General features: G+C 43.7%; 1 protein-coding gene across 4 annotated transcripts in view; it reads right to left on the minus strand.

Moving 5' to 3' along the window:
* Window positions 1-8,140: 8,140 nt before the first annotated feature.
* The window catches only part of MAP2K5 (mitogen-activated protein kinase kinase 5), a 161,391-nt gene continuing 142,575 nt past the window's right edge, over window positions 8,141-26,956 (minus strand). For 3 of the 4 annotated variants that reach the window (XM_070953374.1, XM_070953371.1, XM_070953372.1), the window contains one exon: window positions 8,141-9,787. In XM_070953374.1, coding sequence (XP_070809475.1) covers window positions 9,680-9,787 — 108 coding nt within the window. In that variant the 3' untranslated portion in view covers window positions 8,141-9,679. Of the gene's footprint in view, window positions 9,788-15,457; window positions 15,605-26,956 lie in introns of those variants that run through there. The other variant, XM_070953373.1, reaches the window with a different exon arrangement.

Below are 26,956 nucleotides of genomic sequence, written 5' to 3' on the forward strand. Positions count from 1 at the left end.
ATATCAATTAATCAAAGGAAGAGCTTGTCTCCTGGAATTGTGGGTTTTCCATCGCTGGTGATTTTCAATCAAAGATGGGACAATCATTTGTCCGGAATAGAACAAGGACTCCTGTCTTGGGCAGTGGGTTGGACTACAAGGTCTCCTCTAGCTCTATGATTCAAGTCTTAGCAGGAGCTCTTTTTCTGAAGAATCGTAAGTGGGCCATCAGAAAAGATGGGACTTAGTACAACTTTTGTATATCAGGGAAGGGCAGGTGGTTTTCTACTCCCTGGAAGAGTTGCTTAAGAGACAAATCTTGGGAGATGCAAGTTTTTAGCATTGTGCTAGCTCACGATGAGCAGGCAGTGGGTGGGTGGGAGAACCATTGTCAACATGCAGGATTGTGAACTGGGAACCAGACTGACCCAAAGATTTCCAATTAAATATTTCAGGACATCTAGTGATGAAGCACAGTCGGAACCTAGTGGATGTTGTTGTGTGTGAACTCATCCAAAGGAGAATTTGTGCCTCAGCTGGCAGAGTTTGAGATTTGCTGTTTTGGTGGTTGTTTTGAAGTCACAGTTTGATCCTTTCTGTGAATTGTTCTCTGTGCCAATAAATTCGCACACCAAGAGAGCTTTTTCAAACGGCTGTTGAGAAAACAAAGAATGACGCTTTGCCCTTGGCAAACTGGCAGCAGGGGGCTGTGAAGAAAAGGAGGCAAGGAACGTTTCCCCCCTCAGCACCCTGCTCTGGAAAATAGCTTGGCCAAATTGAAGCATTTGGGGACTCCAGGAAAGATAAAGTTACTTTTTAAACACGCAGAATATCTTTCTCCGAAGCAGAGTTTTAACATAAGCAAAACTTCAGGAAAATCTCCAGTGACGCCTTAGAAAACAAAAATCCTTTTGAGTAACTGCACGTCTGAAATGAACACACACAAGTTTTCAGATACCGTACAAAGTGGTTGACATTCGATTTTTACAAACTCAATTGCGGAAAGAAGGTTTTTTTTAAAAAAATAAAAATACTACTGAGCAAGACATGGATATTCTAGGCCATATTTCTCATCCTAAATATAGAACCAGGCTCTGCAATCTAACAGTCTTAACTTTAACAATTTATTTACATTTAAAATTGAAGTTAAATTTATGTTAAATTTAGATTTAACAATTTCCTGACAGGGAGAATAATTCATCAGTGCTTGCCTTCGGAAGTTGTGGCTGCTCCATCACTGGAGTTTTTAAGAAGAGATTGAACAGCCATTTGTCCTGAATGGTCTAGGGTCTCCTGCTCGAGTAGGGCTGGACTAGAAGACCTCCAAGGTCCCTCCCATCACTGTTATTCTGTGATTCTAGGGACTGAAGTGACTTTTTCCTCTCCTGCCATCAGATCTCTGAATGCCAAGAGCTGAGGGAAAGAGTGTGTTATGGGCAGCAGACTAAGAAGTTAACAATGTCAGCAACTCCTGGCACATGGGGACCCCCACCCAAAGGGCCAGTCATTGAAATGTACTGACAGTGAACATAGGGTGCTGTTTTAAGAAACACTGCAGAATGGAAAAGGCAGGACTACTCTGGATTGCTCCCGATCCACAGCATCATTCAATATTCATGTTCATTAGTATATTCAAGAGTAAATTGTACTGTCATTATTTTTAGGCCCCATACTGATAAAACCTGCAACTATTCCTAAGCAGTGGTGGGTTGTCCCAGTTCGGTCCGGTTCTTGCGAACTGGTAGTAATGGCAGCGGGAGGTTCTGCCCACCCGCCCAGACGTCATCATGGATGATCTGTGTATGCGCAGAAGTTTCTGTGCATGTGCGCTCCCATTGCAAACCGGTAGTAAAGGTAAGTGGAACCCACCCCTGCCCCTAAGGAATAATATCATTTGATCTGATGATATTTCTGGGACTGCAAAATATCTTCCTACTAGAACAGATAGGGTGCGGTGGGCATGCTCGGGGTCTCCTCCCTGAAATCATGCCATCTGAGCCACGGTAGCGCAGTGGTTAGAGTGCAGTACTGCAGGCTACTTCTGCTGACTGCTGGCTGCCAACAGTTCGGTGGTTCGATTCTCACCAGGCTCAAGGTTGACTCAGCCATCCATCCTTCTGAGGTCAGTAAAATGACGACCCAGATTCTTGGGGGGCCAAAATGCTGACTCTGTAAACCACTTAGAGAGGGTTGCAAAGCACTGTGAACCGGGATATAAGTCTAAGTGCTATTGCTATCTGATGGGACACTCTTTTTCGTGGCTGCCCCTACCTTGTGGAACACCCCCCCTGCTGATTTATTTATTATTTATTTATTTAATTTGATTTATATGCCGCCCTTCTCCGGAGACTCAGGGCGGTTTACAAGGCGTTAAGCAATAGCCTTCATACTTTTGTATATTTATACAAAGTCAGCTTATTGCCCCCACAAACCAGGTCCTCATTTTACCTACCTTAGAAAGGATGGAAGGCTGAGTCAACCTTGAGCCTGGTGAGATTCGAACTTGCAGTAATTGCAGGCAGCTGGTGTTAATCACAATGCTATCAGTCTGCTGAGCCACCAGGCCCTGGTGATTCCTCAGCCCTCCCCACCCTCACTTCTGGCCTTTTAGGGAGATGCTGGGATTGTATAGGTAGAAAGCATGGAAGGAGATGAGCTGAATCTGCGGTGCCCCAAGCGGGATGATTATGGTGCAGGGTTTTGGTTTATGTTTTATTATTGTTTTATTTCTTGGTGTAAGTTACCCAGAGTTTTTTAAGATTGATGGCCGTATGTATCTTTTAAGTATGTAAGTAAGTAAGTAAGTAAGTAAATTAATTAATTAATTAATTAAAATAAATGCAACATGGATATTGTGGAGTTTCTCATCAGAAGGGATCATAATAGCAAAAAATCAACCAACCTAGGATGGAGACAAAACTAATTTCAAGTGTACAATAATAGCCTGAGATAATGGAGGATTTGAACTCTGTGAGTATTGTTTTTGCCCATTATGAAGACAGAAGAGATCTGTGTGAGATCTGGGGATCCTCAATCTTGGCAGCTTCAAGATAGGTGGACTTCACCTCTCGGGTTTCTCCACTCAACCCCCTAGAACAAAGGGGACCGAAGTTCTAGAGGCACATAATTCAATACTCAATTACCAATTAGGTAGGTTTTCAGTCTCTTGGCTTCCCCTCTTTAATGCAGCTCACTTACCGTTTTGCAGAGAAAATGCCAAATTCACAGCAGTTTGCTCTCAAACATGGCGAGCGTATTCCAACAGATTTAAACTATTGGACATATGTGAATGTCTGAGCCTGGCAGAATAAACTACAATGACTGTCAACAGAGGAAACGACACATTAGAGAAATGTAAAGACTCCCTTGAACTGAGCTTAGCTCCTGACAGCTTCATGGGGTGGGATTTCTGGTGGTCCCTTATCATCAAAGTGCTGCTCTTGCTTGCCGAATGTAATATAATAATATACTTTATTCTACTCTACTGTATTCTATTCATAGTAGAAGCATGTGAGACGTTTAATTCATGTGTACCATATACCATCGTTTCTCAATTTCAGCTACTTTAAGATGAGTGACTTCAACTCTCAGAATTCCCAGCTGGTTAGAGTCCACTCCTCTTAAAGTAATTCAGGTTGAGAAACATTGCTCTTGCCGAGTACTGTATAGAAACACAAGAGCATATAAACATACACTCTTTCATATAAATGCCCACATTACAGCAGCCACAGACAAATACATGGATTGTTTTGAAAAAAATATGCCGTTATAACCATGATTAACCAGTGGAACAGCTTGCCTCCAGAAATTGTGGGTGCTTCAACAATGGAGGTTTTTAAGAAGAGACTGAACAGTCACTAGTCTGAGATGATATAAATTATCCTGCTTGAGCAGGGGGCTGGACTAGAAGACCTCCAAGGTCCCTTTCTATTCTATTCTATTCTATTCTATTCTATTCTATTCTATTCTATTCTATTCTATTCTATTCTATTCTACTCTACTCTACTCTATTCACTTTTAGAAATTGAGCTTATCACAAAACTATTAGAATTTCACTGAATTTTATGTCACACTGCGGATTCAGTGATGTCAGGAAGAAATACCGTAATACATTGCTTAAATACAAATGATTAGTTTTTGATTTAGAAACATTGTGCTGAAGCAGATCGTGCACTATAAGACAATTCAATGTAGAACCCCCATATAAGTTATCAGACTGCTGCACAAGTAGACATGAATTCTTTGTAATCGGTCTTCGGTGTTCCTAAGTGCTTAATAACAGATTATTCTACAAAGCTAACAAATGTTATGCTTTCCTGAAAAAGTGTGTAATTCTTACACCTTCCACAAATAATACGACTTGTATTATTTCATTGCTCCTTACACAGCAGTCATCAAAGCCATGAGACAGTCAACACGGCTCAGGAAAATTAGGACTTCCTTACTGATTGTTTTAACCTTCCCTCTCTGACACCCTTCATGTGTGCTGAATCATTAGTGATGCTTGGACTTGCTAGGGGTTCTGGGAGTTGTAGTCCAGTATATCTGCAGGACACCCGGTCAGGGGAGGCTGCGTTACACAAGCCAAATTGAAACTCCCCAGAAATGAGCCCTGACGGCAATGACACCATATAGAGTAACTTGGGTTGCTTAGCTGCTTGCAATGAACCCGATTCCCATCAGGAACCCCCAGAGAGAGAACTGAAGCTATTTAATTGCAGCTCCCCCCATCATGAGGAATGGACAACCCTGCCTGTCCTCTGCCCTGGACTTATTTTCCCCTCATTGTTAGGGATGCTCCTTAGCCTGTTATCAGCCTGATATTTTATACATAATGAAAAACCAGTGGAAACTAATTTCTTCTGCCTTCTCTTTGACTAAAAGCTAAAGCTGAGCAAAGCTAATCAGGGAGAGTTAATTGGAGGAACTTCAGAAACAATTGCAATGCTGCCTGGGCGAGAAAAGAGCTCCAGGTGACCCCAAATCTAGGCAGCTGGTTTAGGGGTGTCCATGGAAGGCCCCAGGGAGAGAATAAAAAAGTAAAATAACAGGAGGGCACATCAGAAATGTGGACAGGGCTCTGACTGCACGGCTGATGATGCCACCATGACTTTTTTTGACCCCCCCCACTTCTCTTCCGACCCCATTGCCGAAGCCAAGTTCAAGAAATGGTGCAAAGCAAACATCTTTCCGTGGCTGAGTGACTGGAAACTGGTGCCCATTCCTTCCCTTGGAGGATGCCTTGATTCCTGCCAAAGTCCTTCAGATCTCTTTTTCCAGGCTTCCAAACATGAAAGGGGCTGCATTTAAGGAATTACTGAATTCACTTGAATGCTACTAGAACAAAAAGCAGAGAGAAGCAGCTCACTGAATCACGATCAAAGCACCCCTGTTGAGTGTTTATTAGATACATGTCCCACTTTTTCTCATGATCATATGCAGAACATCCCCTCCTCCAATTTTCCACAATTGTGGAAATGTGAGGTAGGCTGGCCTAAGAGAGAAGCAGTGGACCACAGTCATGTTATAGTTGGAGATGCAGTTAAGTTGGGACTTCTCCAGTCTAGACCAACTGCCATCCCATGCAGCCTTTCCAATATGGGGCGTATCTGTTCATGGATGATAAAGTGCTCTCAAGTTGTTGTTGACTCTTAGCAATCACATTGATTTTCTGAATTCCATCCCATACCTAACATGGTTCTTCAGGTCTTCCAACAGCTCTTTATAACTATTGCATTATCCACCCTGCTGCTTGTCATCCTTCTATCTTTCCCAGCATTAAAGCCTTTTCCAGAAAGGTAGGTCTTTGTGTAATATACCCCAAGTAAGATGACAATTTGAGCCTTGTTATTTGGGTTTGAAGTGAGAACTCAGCATTGATTGATTCAGTGATCCATTTGTTTATTTTCTTGGCTGTCCAAGGTACTCTCAAGAGTCTTCTCCAACACCAGAGTTTTTTTTTTTTTTAATTTGATTTATATGCCGCCCTTCTCCAAAGACTCAGGGCGGCTTACAATGTGCTCTGCAATAGCCTTCATCCTTTTGTATATTTATACAAAGTCAGCTTATTGCCCCCACAAACTGGGTCCTCATTTCACCTACCTTAGAAAGGATGGAAGGCTGAGTCAACCTTGAGCCTTGGTGAGATTCGAACCCTGCAGTAATTGCAGGCAGCTGGTCTTAATAACCAGCTTAATAACAGAGTTCAAAAGCATCAATGTCCTTCTTGTCCTGCTTCTTCGAAGTCCAACTTTCACTTCCACAAAATGCCACAGTATCATTGCCTGCACCATTTGGTTCTTTGTAGATATCCTGGCATCTGAAGGTCTCTGCCAAGGCCTTCCTGGCATCTCTAGTAAGCACTGGAGGACTTGTTCCTTACTGTTGATGATTGATCCGGAAAGCCCTTCACCACTTCAGTATCTTAAGTCTCAATTCTAAGGCTTATTGCTCACTGTCTTTACATTTAATTGTGATCCCATTTTTTCCACTGTTCTCCTTGACTTACTAGGGTTTGCTGATCCTTTGCAGTAGGGAGAGAAAGAAGGAAACATTGCATTTAATTACCAAACCAAGCAGGTATGCAAGTTGAGATTTACATGATGATCAACAAAAATAATGACAAGACTGTTCACATTTTATATATTACTTTGTACATCCAATTGAGATCATTTTGTATTATGTGTAACAGGTTAATTCAAGCTGGGTGCAATGGGTAAATGGCTAATTATAAAGCATCATCAGATCCAAAACATCTTTATTAGCGGGGCTGTCACTGAATGTTGACATTTTCAGAACACATTATTCCCTTAAAACACGCTTAAAGAATCAGTGTGGATTATCAATAGTTGAGGTATGGCTGATAAATGAAAATAAGGTTCAAAAACACGCAAGGCTCTTCAGCAGTAAACTCCAGGCTGCAACTGTCTTCTTTGCCCCCCAAAAAGCCTTAATGTAAGTAAATGGGGAACTTAATGTGATTTTTAAATTAAATTAAACAGAAATATGCTTTAGACCAGAGGGCTCTATGTGAAGTGTTGGAAAAGAAGCAAAAGAAAGAGCCGTTTCAGCCCAACTGGCTAAAGGGAAGGAAATTTGTCTCACTTTTAGAAAAAGCACCTGCAGCCACCAGTCCACGGAGTCATTCATTGTAGTGTTATCTGCCAGAGAGGCTGTGACATTGTAGCAATTAAGACAAACTTTCGTCTATCAGTTCACGCCTGCAATCTCTATCCTTCACCTGGAGATGGATGATCCCTTCAAGGAAGGAAGCAGAACCTTTTCCAGGCTGCCTTCAAAGTAACGGTTAGGAGTTGTAATTGTTCAGCAGAAGTTGTTTCGCGCTACAAAGGCCTCCAACCCATTTGGATCCTTCTTCAGAGCTCAAGTGATGGAGCACCACAAACAGAGCCTTCTCGGTAAGCAATTCTGCTTCCTATCAACCACCCCAAGACGGTGGGCTTCTGAAGGACTTCCTCAAGAATAAATAGCAGAGGAGCTGGAGTGCATTAAAAAGAACAATGGCACTGGTCTAAAAGACTCAAGAATGTCTGTTTGCAGGGAAGGAACCTGCGTTATCACTAGTAAGTCTGCACTCTTGATTTCAAAGGCCATTTTGAAGAAAACAGCATTTTAAAATAAGATTGGGGTTAACTGTCGGGATGACAATTTACTGTGAACATGTCCAATTGTGGTTTTTTGTATCTATTTGTATATTTGCATTAGTTTTTTTTGAAAGATATGGTCAAACGACTAAATAAAGTTTCTATTCTATTCTAAAGCAAATTTAGAACAAAGATGAAATATTAGTGATTTTAAAAAAAACCCTGAGGGGCACAATGGCTCAGTGGTTAAAAACAGCTGGACAACTGACAGCCTGGGTTTGAGACCCAAGTGCCATGCAATGGGTGAGCTCCCATCCTCGCCAGCTCCTGCCCACCTAGCAGTTCAAAAGCATGCAAATGTGAGTAGATACATGGGTTCCAGTTCATTGGGAACATAACAGTGTCCTATGCACCTTGGCCACATGACCGTCGGAATGTCTTTGGATAACGCTGGCTCCCTCTGCTAAGAAATGGAGATGACCACTATGCTGTACAGTCGGGACATGACTGGACAGGGAAACCTTTACCTTTACTAAGAAAGACCCAAATTCTTAAACTTTCAGCATAGTCTTTTAATGTCATAATTATTTAGATGGGGGACAAAAGTTGAAGAGGGCAACAGGTCCACGTTTTAGAGTGCAGAGAACCTTTTTTGCTATCAAAGGCTGGACTCCTTTTACACTGAGTCCAGAGGTTGTTGGTTGTTGGTGGACTGGATTACAGCACAATTTCCTTCTTCCTGTTTTTGGTCCTTCTTGCAGAGTAGCTACTGAAGGTTAAAACATCAGAGGGTTGCACAACTCCCAGCCTCGCTTCTTTGAGTTAGTCTCCATTTGACACATGACTCCGTTTGGCGAGGTTAATGGATAGACTTCATCTGGATCAGCTGCAGCTAAGATGCTAAACCCTGAACTAGGTAAGAAGACGCAATCGCTATCCCCCATAATGTTATACACAAACAGATAAATTGCATTATCCAGGTACACCACCTAGAGTCTGGTAAATCGGCAGAAGATATATTGGTGTGACAAATAAATAAACAAATAAAAACATTGCAGCTTAATAGGATGGCACGGTTCACACAACTTGCTAAGTCAATAGGTAACTTTTGACAGTATGGCTTCCCAGACCATCTTCAGTCACCAACTGCCCAGGCTCAATTTAGCCTGGTGTTTTAAAAACCTAGCTATTGCAGCTTTCATTGGTGTTGGTTGAACAAACATACACATTTAATTGAACAAATGAATGATAAGTCACATCAGCCTCAGGCAACATTTGTGGAGAGATAAAGACAGAGAGAGAGAAAGAAAGAAAGAAAGGAAAAAAAAGAAAGAGAGAGAGAGAGAGATCAGTGATTTAAGTATATTTTAGGTTTGCTGAATAGGAACAAACGAAGCTTCCAATCAAAGGGTCCAACTTTGCGATCAACCATGGCCAGCAGCACCTCTTCTGCAGTTCTGGCAAGAATTCCCCTAAGAATGAACTTTAGACCAACCCCAAGGAATTGCTCTACTGCTCAACGTAATAACATCAGCAGCAAATGAAAGCCCAACCCAACTTTCCCTCCTGTTCATCTTCTGCTAAAATCTCTTGATGTCCTTGGTGTCCACCTCGTCCTACATAAGAAGTGAGTATAGGGGATAGTGCAAGCACACACTTGTCTGTTCCAAAAATAAATCTAGCACGCTCCCTTTGGCAGATACTGCTTACACTTTTTTATTCTTTCATCTTGATCCATTTTCTTTCACCGGTCCATCATCTAACGTTCAGTTTCAAATCCCAATCCAAAGCAGGCACCTGACCGAGTCCACAGGACCTCCATTTTCTGCTCATGTCCTTATGCTTAGCTAGCAAAGACCCCAAAGCGTATAAAATACTTGGAGGCCAACATATATACATTCGGTTTATAAAATATATGTTCGTGTTGTCTTAAGGATGCAGGGGGCAGTGAGAGCCGGGGGGGCAAAGGACTCCTGCTGAATTTCTTGAAGAAAAAGACCCCGTCTCTCTCCCGGCAGGCTCCACTCTGAAATGCATTTGCCATGAAGCTCTTGGGAGGCTGCTGTCTCGTGGGAGGCAGCGCATCTCTCTTCCTCTCACTGCGATCCCTGTTGCTGCAAACGCCTCTCCTCCAGGGTCCGACACACCCACATGGAGACCACTTCGGCATTCCCGTCATTGTACTGCACAATAAAGAGGTGGCCCTAAAAGAAGAAAAAGTGGGCTCAGTTAAGAGGGTCAAAGAGCTGAGGAGTGAAGGAAATGCAACATTCTTGTCATCCTGCTAAAGACTTTTGCAAGACATCCCGACTGTGTGAACACAACCTACTAAAAAGAGGGTGGGGTTTTATCATTGAAATATGTAGCTCATGTATAACTATCAGTCTCTCTCTGTGTTTTTTAAGTTGAAAAATAAACTGTGTGTTTTTCTTTTGAAGGCTCAATACATGCTGGGAACTGAAAAGGGGCTTTTCAAGCAGCTGAAGAGAAGACAAAATAGGTTTCCCATGTGCTGGAAACATTCTCCTCTTTGTATTGATTTTGATACATTTCAAAGGCAGGACAAAATGTGGGATCTGCAGTTACACAAAGCCATGGAGAAGCCCCCTTTTCTCTCTTGAGTCCAGGATCATCTAAGGAGGCAACAGGAGATGGCCCTCGTGCAATGTTTTTCAACCGTGGCAACTAGAAAAGGGGTCTCCAACCTTGGCAACTTTAAGACTTGTGGACTTCAACTCTAGGAGTTGAAGTCCACAAGTGTTAAAGTTTCCAAGGTTGGAGACCCCTGAACTAGAAGACGTGTGTGGCCTTTAACTGCCAGAACTCCCCAGTCATGCTGGCTAACGAATTCTAGGAGTTGAATTCTACACATCTTCAAGTTATTCAAGGATGAGAAACATTGTTCTAGGATTCTGAATTACTTTACTGCCAAGGTTGAAAAGCAAAGAACAGGAACCCAGATCTGAAAGCTCTGGCAGATGCTACCAGTTTCTGTGCTTTGTGTTGGGCCATATGAGACCGGCATATAATGCATGATGTCCTGTTCTCAGAAGGCCACAGGACTGTTCTCTGCTCTTCGATTTGGGATGAACGGGAGGATAGAAGGAGGAGCTGTGAAATAATTTTGAAAACGTGCAACTTTCTTTTAGAGGTCTAAGTGACATGTTTTACTCATCTCCAACATACGTAACTTCCTTCAAGACTAATGACTTAGTAACATGGCCCCAAAGTCTTCAAGAAGAGGTGGGAGTGTGAGGAGCAAAGGACTGGTTGGGCTGAAGGGTGTGACACGAAAGAAGCAGATAGGCACAGAAGATGCACAGATGGCGTGGGGACAGGGAGAGAGGAAAATGCTGGTAAGAAGAAGCTTTGAGATGTAATCACATTAGGAAGATGGGGATTTACTTAATCTCCTTTGGACTTCAGGGGAGTAACATGCAAGTGATGCCACAACTGGTGTCCTGCTCTTTAGGCAAGGGAAGGCCTTCCTGTGTCACTTTGCATTTATGAATGCAATGTCTCCAACCCCCCTGGATGGGGTAAAGCTTAGAATTTAGAATAAGCTTTCAGATTATTCTAAATTCCTCCCGTTTCTGCCCCAAGGTAAGTGTGTCCTCAGATGCACCCTTGCTTGACCCTTCCTCCTGCTGATGAATAGTGTTGGGATCTCTTTCCTGTCTTTCTTTTCCCCTGCCTCTAAATAATGTTTTTCTCAACCTTTAGCATGTGTGGACTTCAAGTCCCAGAGTTCCCCAGACACTGTGGCTGGCTAAGGAATTCTGGGAGTTGACATCTACACATCTTAAAGTTGCCAAGGTTGAGGAACACTGATCTAGATGGTTTTGTGCAAGACGAAACCAAAGAATCCATGCTGGATGGGGAATTCTGGGAATTGAGGTCCACACATCTTAAAGTTGCCAAGGTTGAGAAATTCTGCCCTAGATTCTTACAAAAGGAAAGAATTGTATACTTTCAGTGTTATTTGTTTTAATTGCCTAACGTGGTATTTGTCAGAACCCAAGCCAGACCCCTGTGCCCCCCCCCCGCCATGTCCTTCCACTCAAATCCCATGCTTAGTTCTTCAGGACCCAGATTCCTTACAGTAATCACTCTTCAGCAAATGCCACAAGGTTAAATTCGCTTAACTGTTTGTAAAACTCATGGAGATCCCTGGAGGAGCAGAAAAGATGTCCTCATTCACAGTTAAGGCTGGAATTACCTGTCTTGCCTTTTAAATAAGCAGCCACACAAACCCAACCAGAGTCACGGAACAAATCAAGAGGTTGCAGGCAAGGGAGCAGGAGGTTCACAGAGCTAGCAAGATCAGCTATTAGGCAGATTCTGCTGGTTTCCAGCATGAATCTCTTTTTTCCGAGAAAAATGGGCCAAGTCTTTTCTTGGCCCCACCAGCCATCTGGCAGTTCGGCCAAAATTCCAGTCCTCAGAAGACAGTCAAGGGCAAACCTGGAAGTGGCCTCCTGAGTGTCCAATGGCTGGCAAGAGATTTGGAAAAACAAAAATAAATGTCCTCCACTACAGAACACAGAATACAAGGGCTGGAAAGGTCCTCAGAGTCTTCTGCTCAAGGCAGGAGACCACACGCCATTCCGATCAAATGGCTGTTCAGTCTTTTCTTGAAAGCCTCCAATGACAGTGTTAAATTTAGATTTACTGACCAAGAAATAAAGGGAGACGAGTATAGATCTATTTCAAGGTATTTGGCTCTCATCAGCTAGCCATACCCTTCTGGGATTCAAACCCGGGCTACTTGCATGTTAGGTAGATGTATTAACCTCTAAGCCACAGGTTCTCCTCGCTTTGTCAGCTGTACCAGGGGAGAGATTACCGTATTTTTTGCTCCATAAGACCCACTTCCCCCCCCCAAAAAAGTGGGTGGAAATGTCTGTGCGTCTTATGGAGCGAATATGGGCGACAGGCAGCAGTGGTGAACGGCGGCAGTGATCCTGCCGCCTGGAACAACTGATTGGTGGTATTCCGGGAGGCCGATCCAACCGCCAATCAGCTGCTCAGTGGCGAAGGCTCCAGTGTTTCCAGGAGGAGGCAGCAGACATGGAGCAGGCAGCTGACCAGGCTGTTTGTTACAAGGACGCTAGCCAGATGAATACCGGATGGATGCTGGGAGGCAGAGGCAGATATTCCTTTTCTTGTTCTCCTCCTCTAAACCTAGGTGTGTCTTATGATCAGGAGCATCTTATGGAACGAAAAACACGATACTCTTTTTTCAATCAGGGCAACCTGGTCTCCCCAAATATGGGAAGGAGCGTACTGCTCCCCTTTCGCAAAGGCTCCTGGATTGGGGCTGAAAGGCGAAAGGGGAGCAGTATGCACCTTCCCATATCTGGGGAGACCAGGTTGCCCTGAGGCAAGTGGCTCCACTCATTAATCGTTCTCACTGTTTGGAAATTCTTCCTTATTTCCAAGTTGGATCTGCCTCCAAGGAGCTTCCACCCATTGCTTCCTGTCCTGCCTTCAGATGCTTTGGAGGAAAGGTCCATCTTTTTCTTCTCTCTCTAGAGTGGGCCTGACCCTACGAGTGGCTGCTACTGAGATGATTGGACCTCAATACAGAACATTTCCTTGGAATGGACATTTCTGAAAATTAACCAGCCAGTTCATTCTGGAGAACTTTGGGGTTGGTTGCATTACGTGATTCTGATGGAGCGATTTCAATGTCAATGTTTAATTGCCATCCTTTGTAACCACTGTGACATGCCAAGAGTCATGAGATTGCTTAACGCATTGTAAGCCGCCTTGAGTTTCCGGAGAAGGGCGGCATATAAATCAAATAAAAAAAAAAAAAAAAAAAAAGATGGGATGGCAACCTAAGAAACAAGTATGTATGAAAAGCCCAGCAGTCACTGCCGAAGAATGGCTGGGGGAAAAAAAATCTCCTGCAGGAGGATTCCACTTGCTAAGTTGTCCAGACCCAGGAGATGTAAGGGCAAGGCCTCTTCTGCCCCCCAAAGAGAGGTCAGCTTGAGAAATAAAAAGGAAGCAGCAGCAGCAACAGCAGAGAAAGCTGCCCTTGTCTCAATGCTTTCCCCCTTGGCGGGGGTGGTGGTGGATTTTCCTGGGGCAGGAAGAAGCGGAGAGCTGGAGGGAGTGAGAGAGGCTGGAGGGCGGGGGGGGGGGTGGGCACCAGAACAAGCCAGCCACACTGGAAATGGAGCTGGCAGTTCATGCAGGTATAATGAAGTTCCAGGCAGTTAGAAAGAGACAGACCCCATTTGTTAACCCGACATTCTCATTTCTAAAGAACGAAGAAACAAATAGAACACAACAAGCATGGAAGGAAGTAATGGAAAACAAGAGAGAGAGGGAAAGAAAAGAGAATGAGGGTCCTTCTGCGCTTCACCAGCTTCCAGGGGAGGGGGAGGGAGGCCCTTTATTCCTGAGTAATATTGCTCCAGATCTAAAAATTCCACAATTCTTAAATCTCCCAGTAGAGAGTCCCTTCATTTTATCAAGTAATGGTGCAGAAATGTAAATGCGCAGAAGCCTGAAATGCGTTTTCTCTAGCGGTGAACACTCCTCCAGACAAGAGACTTTGTGGGTGAGGGATCTGGCCCCTCTGTTTCTGGAACCAGGGCAGGAGCTGATGTTGCAGAAGGATCCCACAAGGATCCCACTTTAAAGAAGGGAGGGGCCAGCAGTTAATCCAATGCCTCCCAACTGTGGCAACTCCCAGATGTTCAACAGCTCCCAGAATTCCTAAATCCAGCAAGGCTGTTGCTAAGAATTCTGTGAACTGAAGGCCATCAAGGTCAGATCTTGGCTCATGAGCCATTTGGCACCTCTTGGCTTATCACCTTATTCTCTGGGCTTGCCCCCAACTTGGATATCCCTGCACCTGTATCTGATCAAGGCCGGTACTCTTAGTCCTTCCCCTGAGTTTCAGCCATCAGTGGAGAAGCTAGCTTGGCCTTCAGTCCTGTGGCCCTTTCTTGCCTCTTTAATTCAGAGTTCTTTTTGGCAGGACTGGCCTGTGGCCTTGTCTTCATTGAGAGGATGCTACTACCCAATTACAGCACTGCAAGGGTTGCAAGGTAGAAAGAAGGAAAAGACGGTCATGTCAAGGCAACATTCCTACAAGGATGAAGAGCTCCTTGTTTGGCACCAGTGCAGCTCAAAACAATTGTGAGAGATCTAAGGGAATGAATGTGCCTGGTACAAAACCCCAGGACTGAGAGCAGGAGTCCAGCATCCATCAGAATTAGGCTAAGACAGGTAGTCCTCAACTTACAACCAGAACTGACCCCAACGTTTCTCTTGCTAAGCGAGACAATAGGTTTTGCTCCATTTTACAACTTATCATGTCACAGTTATTAAGTGAATTAATGCAGTTGTGGCGTTAGTAATAGGGTTGTTGAGTGAATCTGGCTTCTCCCATTGACTTTGCTGGTCAGAAGGTCGCAAAAGGGGATTGCGTGACCCCAGGAACACTGCAACCGTCATACATACGAGTCAGTTGTCGAGCGTCTGAATTTTGCTCATGTAACCCTGGGGAGACTGCAACAGTCCCTTTTTTCAGTGTTGTTGTAACTTCGAATGGTCCCTAAATGAACTATTATAAATTGAGGACTACCTGTATTAGGTACAAGACAATGAATGTTAAAAATGGAGACACATGTTTGCTTCTCTGTATTTTTAAAGAAACACATCTTAATTTTCCTCACCTTCTACTAGTTCCTTGCTTAATCAACCCACTAAATACCATTTTCCCCATTAAGGAGTCTCTGTTGGCCCAGTAGGACCTTAATCCTACATGGCCCACACTTATCAAGAAGCAATAATAACAATTATTCTCTGCTCGCTGTTAAAGACGAAGATATGCTAATAAGTTTCTCGTGGGCTCAAGGGCTGAAGAAAGGAACGGCTCAAGCATCTTCTGCGGAAAGTCCACTCTTTCGGGGCAAAAGATTCGGCCCCGGTCAGGTCAGGTCAGAGGCCTGGAGATGATAGTGGGTGAGTGTCAGCCAGCCTAATTTTCTTTGCCAACTCTGAAAATGAGATAAACAATGACAAAACAGGCATTTTAAATGAACTTGTCACATCTCGTTTTCTTGAGTAAGGCTGCCTTTTTAGAGCCACCAATTTTGTGTAAGGCGATTAACTCTTTCCAAGACCTTTAGAGAGGAGGAGGAGGAGGAGGCCAAAGAGCATTTAGTTTTGTTCAGCAATTGTGCCTGGCACTTTCCCAATTCCCTTCCTTCTTGGGTTTATCCTTAATCCAGATGTTAAGACTTTCTTCATCTGTTCTGTTGGTAAATGCAGCAAAAGAAACTCCTGGGACGTTGTTTTACCAAGAGTAGAATTACTGTACTGATAATCCCACATAGGCACAGAAGTAGCAAAGCCAGTTCTAAAGTTTTCACGCGAAAACCAGCATAGATAAAATCCCCCCTTTTCCCCTGGACCTCCCAGGGTTCTTTGTCCAACCAATCAATTGCATTCATTTTGTTTTGGGAATGATCTGAGCCATGAACCTCCCCCCTCCCCCCAAAGCAATGTGTACTTTCTTGCTCTGTTTCTGAAGAAACTGAATGAAGAACGGTTGCGGGAACTGGGCATGGCTAGTCTGGAGAAAAGAAGGACCAGGGTGACATGATAGCAGCATTGCAATATTTGAGGGGCTGCCACAGAGAGGAGGGGGTCAACCTAATTTCCAAAGCACCTGAAGGTAAGAAACAACGGATGGAAACTAATCAGGGAGAGAAGCAACCTGGAATTAAGGAGAAACTTTGTAACAGTGAAGATAATTAACCTGTGGAACAGCTTGCCACCAGAAGTTCAACCTCATTGGAGGTTTTTAAGAAGAGACTGGACAGCCTGAAGAACCAATAATGATGGAAATGTGGGAAAAAATATGGGTTAGAAATGTAAAGTTTACGCAAGCCCAAAATTTAAGAGAGAACTTTTATAAAATGTTTTATAGATGGCATCTAGATCCTAAAAAGCTAGCCTGTATGTATCCAAGTTTGCAACCTAAGTGTTGGAGATGCGAATGTGATGATTATCACATATGTGTATTATCATATATGGTGGACATGTAAAAAAATTAAGGCATTTTGGATAAAAATATGGTGGATTATCCAAAATATTCTCAAGAAGAAGATAAAATTTACTCCACAGTTCTTTTTGTTGGGTATAATTACAGATTGTACGGTTATAGAGACCAAATTGATTTTAAATTTAATAACAGCAGCCAGACTTCTGGTGGCGCAGTATTGGAAGAAGGAGGGCTTACCTACTATTGAAGAATGGACATTAAAAGTAGTGAATTTAGCAGAGATGGCAAAAATTTCAGCGTATTTGAAGGACCATTCAAATGAAAGATATATATCGGAATGGAGAAGATGGATTGACTATATTCAAAACAAATATTGGACTAAAAAGTTTCAAATAGCTTATGAATGAAAAAAAAAAAGGAAAACAGAATTATTTTTTCTTTTTGAATTATGTTTTGTTAGTTGAAAGGGGAGTTAAAGAGCAAGAGTCTATAGAAAGTTAGCATATTTTAGTTTATGTTTGTTAAATGCTATACCCTGTATTTGCTCTGGGAAGTCTGGGGTGGGGGTTGGGGGGAGAGGGTGGAGGAGGGATGGGGGGGAGGAGGGATGGAAAAAATTGTTGTAATATTTGATAAAACTTTTTAATTAAAAAAAAAAAAAAGAAGAGACTGGACAACCACTTGTCTCACATTGTATAGTGTCTCCTGCTTGAGCAGGGTTGGGCTAAAAGACCTCCAAGGACCTTTCCAGCTCAGTTCTGATTGAACTTTCCTGAACTTTTTTACCTGCTGAATCCTCAAACAATCAAAAGAGCTTCCGCTTTCCTGAAGAAGCAGAAAGAACGGCATTGTCAGTTATATTGGATAGTTAGTCAAACATTTCTGTTCCAAAACTTTCTTTTGTTACAGCTGGTGGAAGGAGAGTGACTTTATCTAAGAAGGTTGCAGCTGCTCATTTTATTCAAATTTATTATTGACATCAGAATTTCAAATCTGCAGGTTTGGGGTATTTTGGAAGAGATTTGATGGGCTATTTTTCTGTCATCACTTTTTCAATTTTTTTTTTTTAGAAGACTGTGCCTGGGTCGGGTACAGAATTAAACATTCTTGCACAGAGATATTGGGAGTGAGGGAGCAGAACAAGAAACAAAGGATCAAGATGAAAAGAGAACTGTGGCCCATAGGAACATTTTTTGTGAACTGAGGCCCATTTGTTCATAAGGCCCTTTGGCTGGTTATGCAGCTTTTTTTTTATTTTTTCAAATGTAGGCAAGCAAAGTGGTTTATTGCACAGCACAGCATGCTCAGACATACTTTATTGTAATCTTGTGTATGTTAAATGCATTAAGTAATGGAACTTAAGGAATCTAAAATTTGGCTTCCTCTTTAAAGGTTCGGGACCTCAGGTGAGGAAAAATATTCTCAAAGCTCTTTCAGACTTCTACATCATAACAAGCATTTTTTTGGGGGAAGTTGAGCAGAAGCTTTGTAGAGTCCAGCACAGCATTCTGGATCCCACCAACGTCCATCCATCAAAGGCCCAATCCTGAGACCCTACTCGCTCAGGGGTACCTGCTGTTGACATGGATTTTGCAGTAAGGCTTTGCTATGCCCCACAATGGTAAGCAAAAGTGAAAAGCTGAATTTATCTCTGCACCAAAACCACAGAGGCCATCGCCTTTCCTTTAGAGACAAGTCTGAGAAAACATCTGGATCAGAAACAATAAAATAAGATGGAAATTCCCAACTGTTGCAACCGGAAGCTAAGTTGCTGGAAGGGCTGTGGTGCCCTCCGATGGCACTTCAAGTACAGTTTATTAGGGTGTGATATTAAAAGGGTATTTTTATTGCATGATACAATGCAATGAGACCATGGGCCTCTGCAAGGAAGATCTTATATACTCAGAAGCGTAATGAACCCAGAGCCTGTCAAACATTATCCTGTACATTAACCTATCGTTAATGGCACATTAGGGCTGGGGGCATCGCACGCTTGCTGGTCAGGACTTGAGTCAGGACAGCATAAAAAGGAAGGGGGGAAACCCACAGTGCCTTAGCCAGCAGAGAAATTAGTATTTCTTCAGGCTACATCGTTCGATTTGTAAAACAAGAACCTGGCAGCTGAGCATGACTCTGGAATCCTTCTGTACAAAACAGAAAACAGCAATTCTGTAGGAATTCTTTCCTTAAAAATACTCTGGTTTCATGTGGAAGTTCTTTATTGAATAGAAGGTGATACTTATTGGCTGGATCCACATAAAAATTGGCTTGTTTTACCAAGATGTGTTGACTAAGCCACTAAGTCACCCTTAATCATAAGCAAAAAATTCAGGCTGGGTTCATACCACATTCAACCAAATCAACCACATTTACTTGGGTATTTTGGCTGGAAATAATAATAATAATAATAATAATAATAATAATAATAATAATAACAACAACAACAACAACAACAACAACAACAATAATAATGATAATGATAATAATTCACAAGAAGCTGTATCAATAATTATAATTAAGTAATCACAATAGCAATATTATTTGCAGCAAACTGTAATGTTTGTTAAATAGCAATAATAAGATAACAAACCATATTACAGCTTTTTGCAAAAACCAACTGTTAGGCTCCTTTATGTTAGCCTTAGACAGGTCAAAAGCTTTGGGGGTTCAGTCCTGACACACCATCCTGTCCTCTTCTCCTCAAAACCCCGAAGGATTTGCCCAATTGTTGGTTTTCTTTTTTATTTTACGGTTAGCAGAGATCGCCATTGGCTGAATTTCATGTTCCAAAAGAGAATTTGGGCTCCACATTTGACGCATGGAAAGGTTAAGTGGACGAGTCCTCCCTAAGGCTCCCCTTCTGAACACCCAGAAGTCTGCTCAAAGGGCAGGACAGCATTCCCACAGGCCTTTCTGAAAGTCATTTTTCTCTTTCTCTTTATTCCAGATAGTTTGTTTGTTTGTTTATTTCATAATAAATAAAATGTTTGTTTTCTTTTCTTTCTTTTATGACATAACCATATTGTGTGTGTTGCATTATATGTATGTGTGTGTCTGCTTATACATTGCAGAGGATACTAAGCTGGCAGGAATAGCCAACATTCTAGATGATAGGCTCAACATCCAGATGGATCTTGACAGACTTGAACACCTATCTAACAAAATGAAATTTATATATATGTTATATACGATGAATGGTGGCAGGAACTGGGCGTGGCAGGGGAGACATGACAGCAGCCTTCCAATATTTGAGGGGCTGCCAGAGAGGAGGAGGGGGTCAAGCTATTCTCCAAAGCACTCGAAGGCCAGACAAGGAATAATGGGCGGAAACTGATCAAGGAGAGATCCAACCTGGAAATAAGGAGAAATTTTCTGACACTGAGAGCAACCAACCCATGGAACAGAAGTTGCCTTCGGAAGTTGTTGGGAGCTTCATCACTGGAGGCTTTCAAGAAGAGACTGGACTGCCATTTGTCAGAAATGGTGTAGGGTCTCCTGCTTAGGCAGGGGGTTGGACTAGATGACCTACAAGGTCCCTTCCAACTCTGTTAACCTAATCAAATGCTTTGAAAACATATACATATATATGTGTATAGACAGCAAATCCCCTCTCTCACTGAGAGTGGAAGACCCATCAGCTACTCTCACCTGGTCGGCCCATCTGTCCAATTAGTCATATCAACGAAGCCTGGAGGTGCTGCCATTATTTTGCCCCCAAAGAGCTGGTTGCTACTAGCCAGTGACTGTTTCTCCTGTTCCTCTAATTGGGCTATAAGGAAAATGGAGAAGGGTCTGCTTCATCCAGGTGTGACATTTAGAACATGCTGAAATTAAATTCTTAAATGGATCCAGCATTGTTCTCTGGCCTATTGGAAAGATCTTATTGTGCTTCACAGGAAACGAGAAGCTATTACTGCATAAAGAACGAGAAGTGGTAACAAGGAGCTGGAGCCAATGAACGGGCCTTTTATTTGGCCATCTGAGTTGGAACACAAACTTGCAGCCTCCTGCCCAATCCTCTCTACCAGCCACGTGCTTTCAGCAGTAAAAACACAACCCCAGCAAGGAGCCAAATTGAAACTGACTTTTTTCCATCGCTATTTTCCAATGGAGGATTTGGCCTCTCGCATGGTTCGGTGCCCTATTCCACGCTGTAATTAAAATGCTCATTAGCGGACATGAGAGACAATAGATCTGAACCGTACAGTAAGCTCCGGAGTTGCCATTTTAAAATCTCTCCTCCAAAATTGTCGGAAACATTAATCATCCGTGCACTTCAAATGTTCCGATATTCACCTGGCTACACTATTAAAATAAAACTTGCTGCCCCAGGGAAATCCTACTTATTCTTAATTGTTTTGAGACTTTGATGGGCTTTTAATCTAAGATTAATTTATGCAATTTTAAATAACTCTTCTTATGATTAATAAGCTTGAAAATTAAAAGGCGTCTAAAGCAATTATAATGAGCATTTGGTCATAACCTCATTAGGAGAAGGAGAGAGGGAAACAGCACAGGAATCCTTACAAGATTACAATTTAAGGTTACTTCCAGATAAGTCAAATACAGCTTTACAATTTGCCAAGGCAGATTAGACGGAGTCAGGTGAAGGAGAAACGGGGTCTACCTGGACCATTGCAACAACACTGTTACAGGGCCAGGACAAGAGTAAGTATTTTACTCATCATCTGGGTTGCTGGCAATGGAGGTAGAGATTAACACTGTTTAGAGTTGCAAAAGTGTTTGTGTGAATCAGTTCATCATCTACCACCATACTCCAATCTCTTGAGAGTCCAGTGCCTGATTCATTGGCAGAGGGAGAAGGAAATAAAACATGAAACGCTGTTAAGATTTTGGAAGATCTACTAGTCTTTTCATATACGGAAGAGTCTGCATTGTGGGTCAAGGCATAAAAGTACAGATTTCTTGAGCTGGAAAGGAGGAAAGATTTAAGTCTTGGACGCTATTATGCTTAATACAAAAACCAAATTAAAGCATCTCTATACAGTCTCTGTTTCAAATACATTCAAGTCAAAGGCAGCCCACCTGTATATTCTAACGTTCAATTAGATCTGCCTTTCTGTAATTTAGGGATGGCACGGTGGCTCAGTGGTTAAGATGCTGAGCTTGTTGGCTGAAAAGCCGGCAGCCCGGGTTCGAGACCCGAATTCCATGCGATGGGGTGAGCTCCTGTCCTCGTCCCAGCTCTGGCCAACCCAGCAGTTCGATAGCAGGTAAATGCAAGTAGATAAATAAGTACCACTTCAGTGAGAAGATAACAGCACTCTGTGCTGGCCACATGACCGTGGAAATGTCTTTGGACAGCACTGGCTTATTGACCTTGAAACGGAGATGAGCACCACGCCCCAGAGTTGGCAATGACTAGCGGAGTAAAATCCACAGGGACTCCTTTACCTATACCTGTTCTATAATTTAAATCTATCATTCTATGTCCTGCATTCTGGCGCAAGAGCAACCATCCCTGAGCTTCTATGGAATATCCTTTCAGATAGTTCAAGTGGGCTATCATATCTTTTCCTCTTTTCTCTGAGCTCCTTCAGGTTCTCCCCACAAATGTTCTAATTCCCTGGTCATCTTTGCTGTCCTTTTCCAAACCTGTTCAATTTCTCTGAATTCTTCTTAACAAACACTGCCAGAAGTTGGCACCATACTCAAGATAGGGTCTGATTAAAGCAGAATACATTGAGAAAATAACATGGAAATGATACTTTGGTGGATACAGCCTAAAGTTGTATTCCTCCTTTTTCAGAGCCATGGATAACCATCCGGTCCAATGCGGTTTTCAGTCAACCACTATTCCTAATTCTGTTGCACACGTGGTATTATCCCTGTCTTAACACAGTTTCTAGAGATTGGGTTTTTTATTTCCTTAAATAAAGAGTTTTGCATGTGTCTCAATTAATCTTCATTCTGTAATTTGCAGCCCATTTCAATCATCACATTCAATCCAAATCCAAATCCAAATCAAATTCAACACGACAATTCAAAGTTTTGAATTTTCTTTCTCTCTACTGTAAGTATTGTACCCCATACTATCTCTGCAACCTGATAAACATCTCCTCTATCTCTTCACTTAAGTAATTAAATCATTAATAAAAGCTAGCTAGAAAGTCAGGCTTCCATGACAAAACAACCTAGATCAGTGATGGCTAACCTTTTTGCCGTTGCGTGCCAAAAGTGGGGGTTGCAGGGGGGGGTGCACGCGTGCATGCCCATACCCATAATTCAATGTGCTCTACCCCCCCCGTGCATGCACGTGTGACCCCCCCCTGCGCTCCCCCTGCTTTTGGCATGTGATGGCACGATGGGTCCGGTAGGCCCGTTTTTTGCCCTCCCCAGACTCCAGAGGCTTTCTTGGCGCCTGGGGAGGACGAAAACGGCCTTCCCCACCATCCCAGAGGCCCTCCGGAGGCCAGAAACGGCCCATTTCCTAACTTCCGGTGGGCCCGGAAGGCCTGAAAATCAGGTGGCCAGTACGTGCATGTGCGCTGGAGCTGAGCTAGGGCAATGCTCGTGTGCCCACAGATATGGCTCCGCGTGCCACATGTGGCACATATGCCATAGGTTCACCATCACGGACCTAGATAATCTGTGACTTGGCTTCGCTTTAGGTAGAAGTTACAGTATTCTCCTGCAATGCAACGAGAATACAGGATAGTCCCAGGATGGATCTTCTGAAATCTTTTCCCCACTACTGAGGATCTGTTGGAGGAGAAAATACAGGATATCCTCGATTTACGACTACAATTGAGCCCAAAATTCATGTTGCTGAGCAAGACGTTTGTTAAATGAATTTTGCCCCATTTTACAACCTTTCTTGCCGCCGTTGTTAAGTGAATCATGGCAGTTGTTAAGTTAGTTACATGGTTGTTAAGTGAATCTGGTTTACCCATTGACTTTGTTTGTCAGAAGGTCGTAAAAGGTGATCACATGATCCCGGGACACTGCAACCGTCATAAATGTGAGTCAGTTGCTAACTGTCTTAATTTTGATGATGTGACCATGGGGATCCTGCAACAGTCGTAAGGGTGACAAATGTAAGTCACTTTTTTCCAGTGATCTTGTAACTTTGAATGGTCACTAACTGAACTGTTACAAATCAAGGATTACCTGTACCCTCACCTTCTACTGCATGAACCCATTTACCACCGGCTCTCCTGGCTTGCTACCTACCTACCAACCAACCAACCAACCTCTTCACTATTCAGCCCCTGGTCAATTCCACCAGATCAGGGGTAGCACCTCCCTTTCCTTTCTTTACTCCCAGGGAGCTGAATACAGAACCGTGGCAGTGACTGGTTTACAAGAGGGGCTGGCGTTCCACAGCCGGACTTCAATCCCACAGAGGCCGATGGGCTTCTACCGAAGGACCCTTCTCGACTGACTAGTCGCAGGCAAGGCCTTCATGAACCCCAAGGGTGGCTGTGGGCTTGTAGTGGACATTCAAACCAGGAACTGAAAGCCAGTCTATCTAGAAGGAATAATGTAAAATGATGTTTAATTTAAAAATTAGACAGTGGAGCAAGCTGCAAAGGCGGAGGTTGATTGAAACAAAATTTAAATTCCTGTCAAGCCCATTTAAACACAGGGGCCCTTCATAGCCAATTAGCCGCTCCGTATGAATGCCGAAGAAACTTTGGCCTGGTCACTGTGAGAAGAGAAGCAGACCCACTGTGAGGATCTGGGAGGGGGAAAATTAACTAAAATCAGGATATGTATGAAATATTTATCTCCCCGGTTGATGGAGATGGGGCTGGCAAAGTGTAAACAAGACAGAAATCAATTCCTTTATCACCCTCAATGCCGCCCCTCCCCAAACGGTCTGGGGGGCACATGTTAGCTTGGATTCTGCTATGGCAGATTTGGCCTTAATTGTGGTTGTTTATCTCCCTGCGTCCCTGGGGCCCTCATCTCCCCATTACAAATACTTAACACTCCTTCCACATCTCAAGCTACTTGGAATCCTCAACAGGTTTGGCGGGGTGTGTGTGTGCTTGTGTGTTTTTTAAAACGATTGAAACTGTTTGGCCGGGGGGGGGGGGGGAAGAGAGAGAGTGAGTGTGTGTGTGTGTGTAAAGGGCTTTGTCGGTAGAACATTCTCTTGTTCACAACCAGCTGGGTCCAGCTGCCACGAGGGAAGGAGACAACGAAGGTGCTAAAAGGCTCGTTCGCCATTGTGATTGCACCACCGGGAATTCGGAGGAATAAAGCAGAGCACGGAGGGGGAAGGGGGACATCCCATCCATGGGGCAGCCTAACCAAAGAAAGTTCCTGTGATAATGAAACCCTGTCAGTCATCAGGAAATCCAATTAAGGAGCCTTCTGCCTAGCTGCTCTTCACGGAGATCCTGTATTGTCTCAACTCCGTACGCAGGGATGGTGAGAAGGACGACAATTCCCACAACTGGATCCCATGACTGCTGCCCAGGATGGAAAATGCTTCATGGCCATGCACAGGCCCATCCTTGGACTGGATCCTGGAATGGGGGTCTTCCCGGCACCAGGAGCCTCCCAGTTGTGAAGGTCCAATTAAGGTGATCAAAATTCCCATTCCCTAATGGGAGCCCAAGGCCCTTCACACATTACATCAAGAGAAAACGTCAATTCCTGTGTTTCACCCTCCGTCGCTGAGCTCCTGCCAATTCAACCTATTTTAAAGTCTATTTTTACCTGCTGAGACCAATTGTGAAGGGACTGGCACACAAACACAACTGGCTTCGGCGGGGCTAGTGTAGGAAGGGTCCCTGGTGGATGGTGTCCTAGATTAACAAGCAAGCATCATCTTGTCAGCCTCTGCTGTAACTCTCAAATCTGTTCACACAACCATGCACGGAGTCTAGTGTCCCACAGGGCCTGATGGTGCATTTGCACGGTTTTCAGCCTTCGGAGAGAGGCAGGACAATTATGGGGCACGAGGGGTGGGGTGGGGGGCTTCAGGATAAAGGGCCTCCCTGGTGGTGGTGACCTTCACTATCAACGTTTTGAAATGCCTTCTCCTGGGAGTTTTGACTCATTCCTGTCCTGTTAATTCTGACTGTGTTGAGGGAGTATTTTCCTGCTTTTGTTTGCTTTGAGTTTTAATCCTGGATTTTTAAAATATTTGATCTCCTATTAAGTAACCTAAACGTCTTCTTTTAAGGAGAATCAAGGAAAAAAGGTAATTCTTTTAAAGAATCAAGGGGGGGGGGAAGGCAATTTTATCACTTGCTGGAAATCAGTTCAGCCTCCTGACATGGTAAATCAGCCAACAGTAATGAGAACTGGACTAATTCCACAGCTGTGGCTGCTATTCAGCTGCATGTGTCGGACCTTGTGGACAATGCAAAACATGCACAGCCACACCTATATTCCTTTTCCCTCCTGAATGTTAATTCTAGATGACAACAGATCTAGATTCTGAGGCACAAGCAAAACGAGGCCTGGGGGTATCGGTTCAGATCTTCCAGCTTTAGAAGCTGCTGTCAGCCCTGCAGCCATTTTCCCCTGGCACCTTCAGGGCTGCCACAGCGGAGATGAGTCGAGCTGTGGGAACGGGAGGGGGGATTGTAGCCAAAATAAAATTCTTTCCCCGGAGAACCAAGGTCTTTCCCACCAGGTGCGAGGAGGTGGGATCTGAGACCAACTGACCCGTGGCCTGTGGCCTGATTGGACCATGTGATGGATTGCATGGGCAGGTGAAAGAAAAATTTACGTTTAACTGGGAGGGAGACCGGAGGGGAGGGTTTAGAGTCGGGTTTCCCCAGATGCACCAATATGACATGCCTAATAAATCTATACTTTGAGGAATATTTCTGCCTTGGAGTTTTGATTCCGTTGGGTGTGCTACTTGGACCCCTGACACTAACCCGACTCTTGACAGTGGCGTCTAGATTTTATCCTGAGGAGACTGTGTCTGTGAGACAGACTGCCATGAACCAGGGCCGTGATGGCAAACCTATGGCACGAGTGCTACAGGTGGCACGCAGTGCCCCCTTTGTGGGCACACGAGTCCTCGCCCCCGTTCAGCTCCGCCGCGCATACACGAACGCCTCTCACCGGCCAGCTGGTCATCGGGTCTCTGCTGCGCATGCACGGGAGGCGGGGTGTATGGGGTACGTGCGGGGGCGTGAGCGCATGCGGGGGTGGGGTGGTGCGAGTGCACCTCCCCAACTAGTTATTCTTGGACCTACAACTCCACAGTCCATGTTCCATCCATACCGGCAATTCATAAATGCTGGGAAGAGAATGAGGATTCCTTGCACAGTGGCATCCATGTGGTTGGCATTGAGAAGTCATGATTGTCTTTTAACATGCATTAATTTGATCATACAGACATAGACTT

The sequence above is a fragment of the Pituophis catenifer genome, unplaced genomic scaffold, assembly GCF_029215685.1.
Source record: "Pituophis catenifer annectens isolate HBS135680 unplaced genomic scaffold, rPitCat1.0.hap2 SCAF_14, whole genome shotgun sequence".
NCBI lineage: Eukaryota > Metazoa > Chordata > Lepidosauria > Squamata > Colubridae > Pituophis > Pituophis catenifer.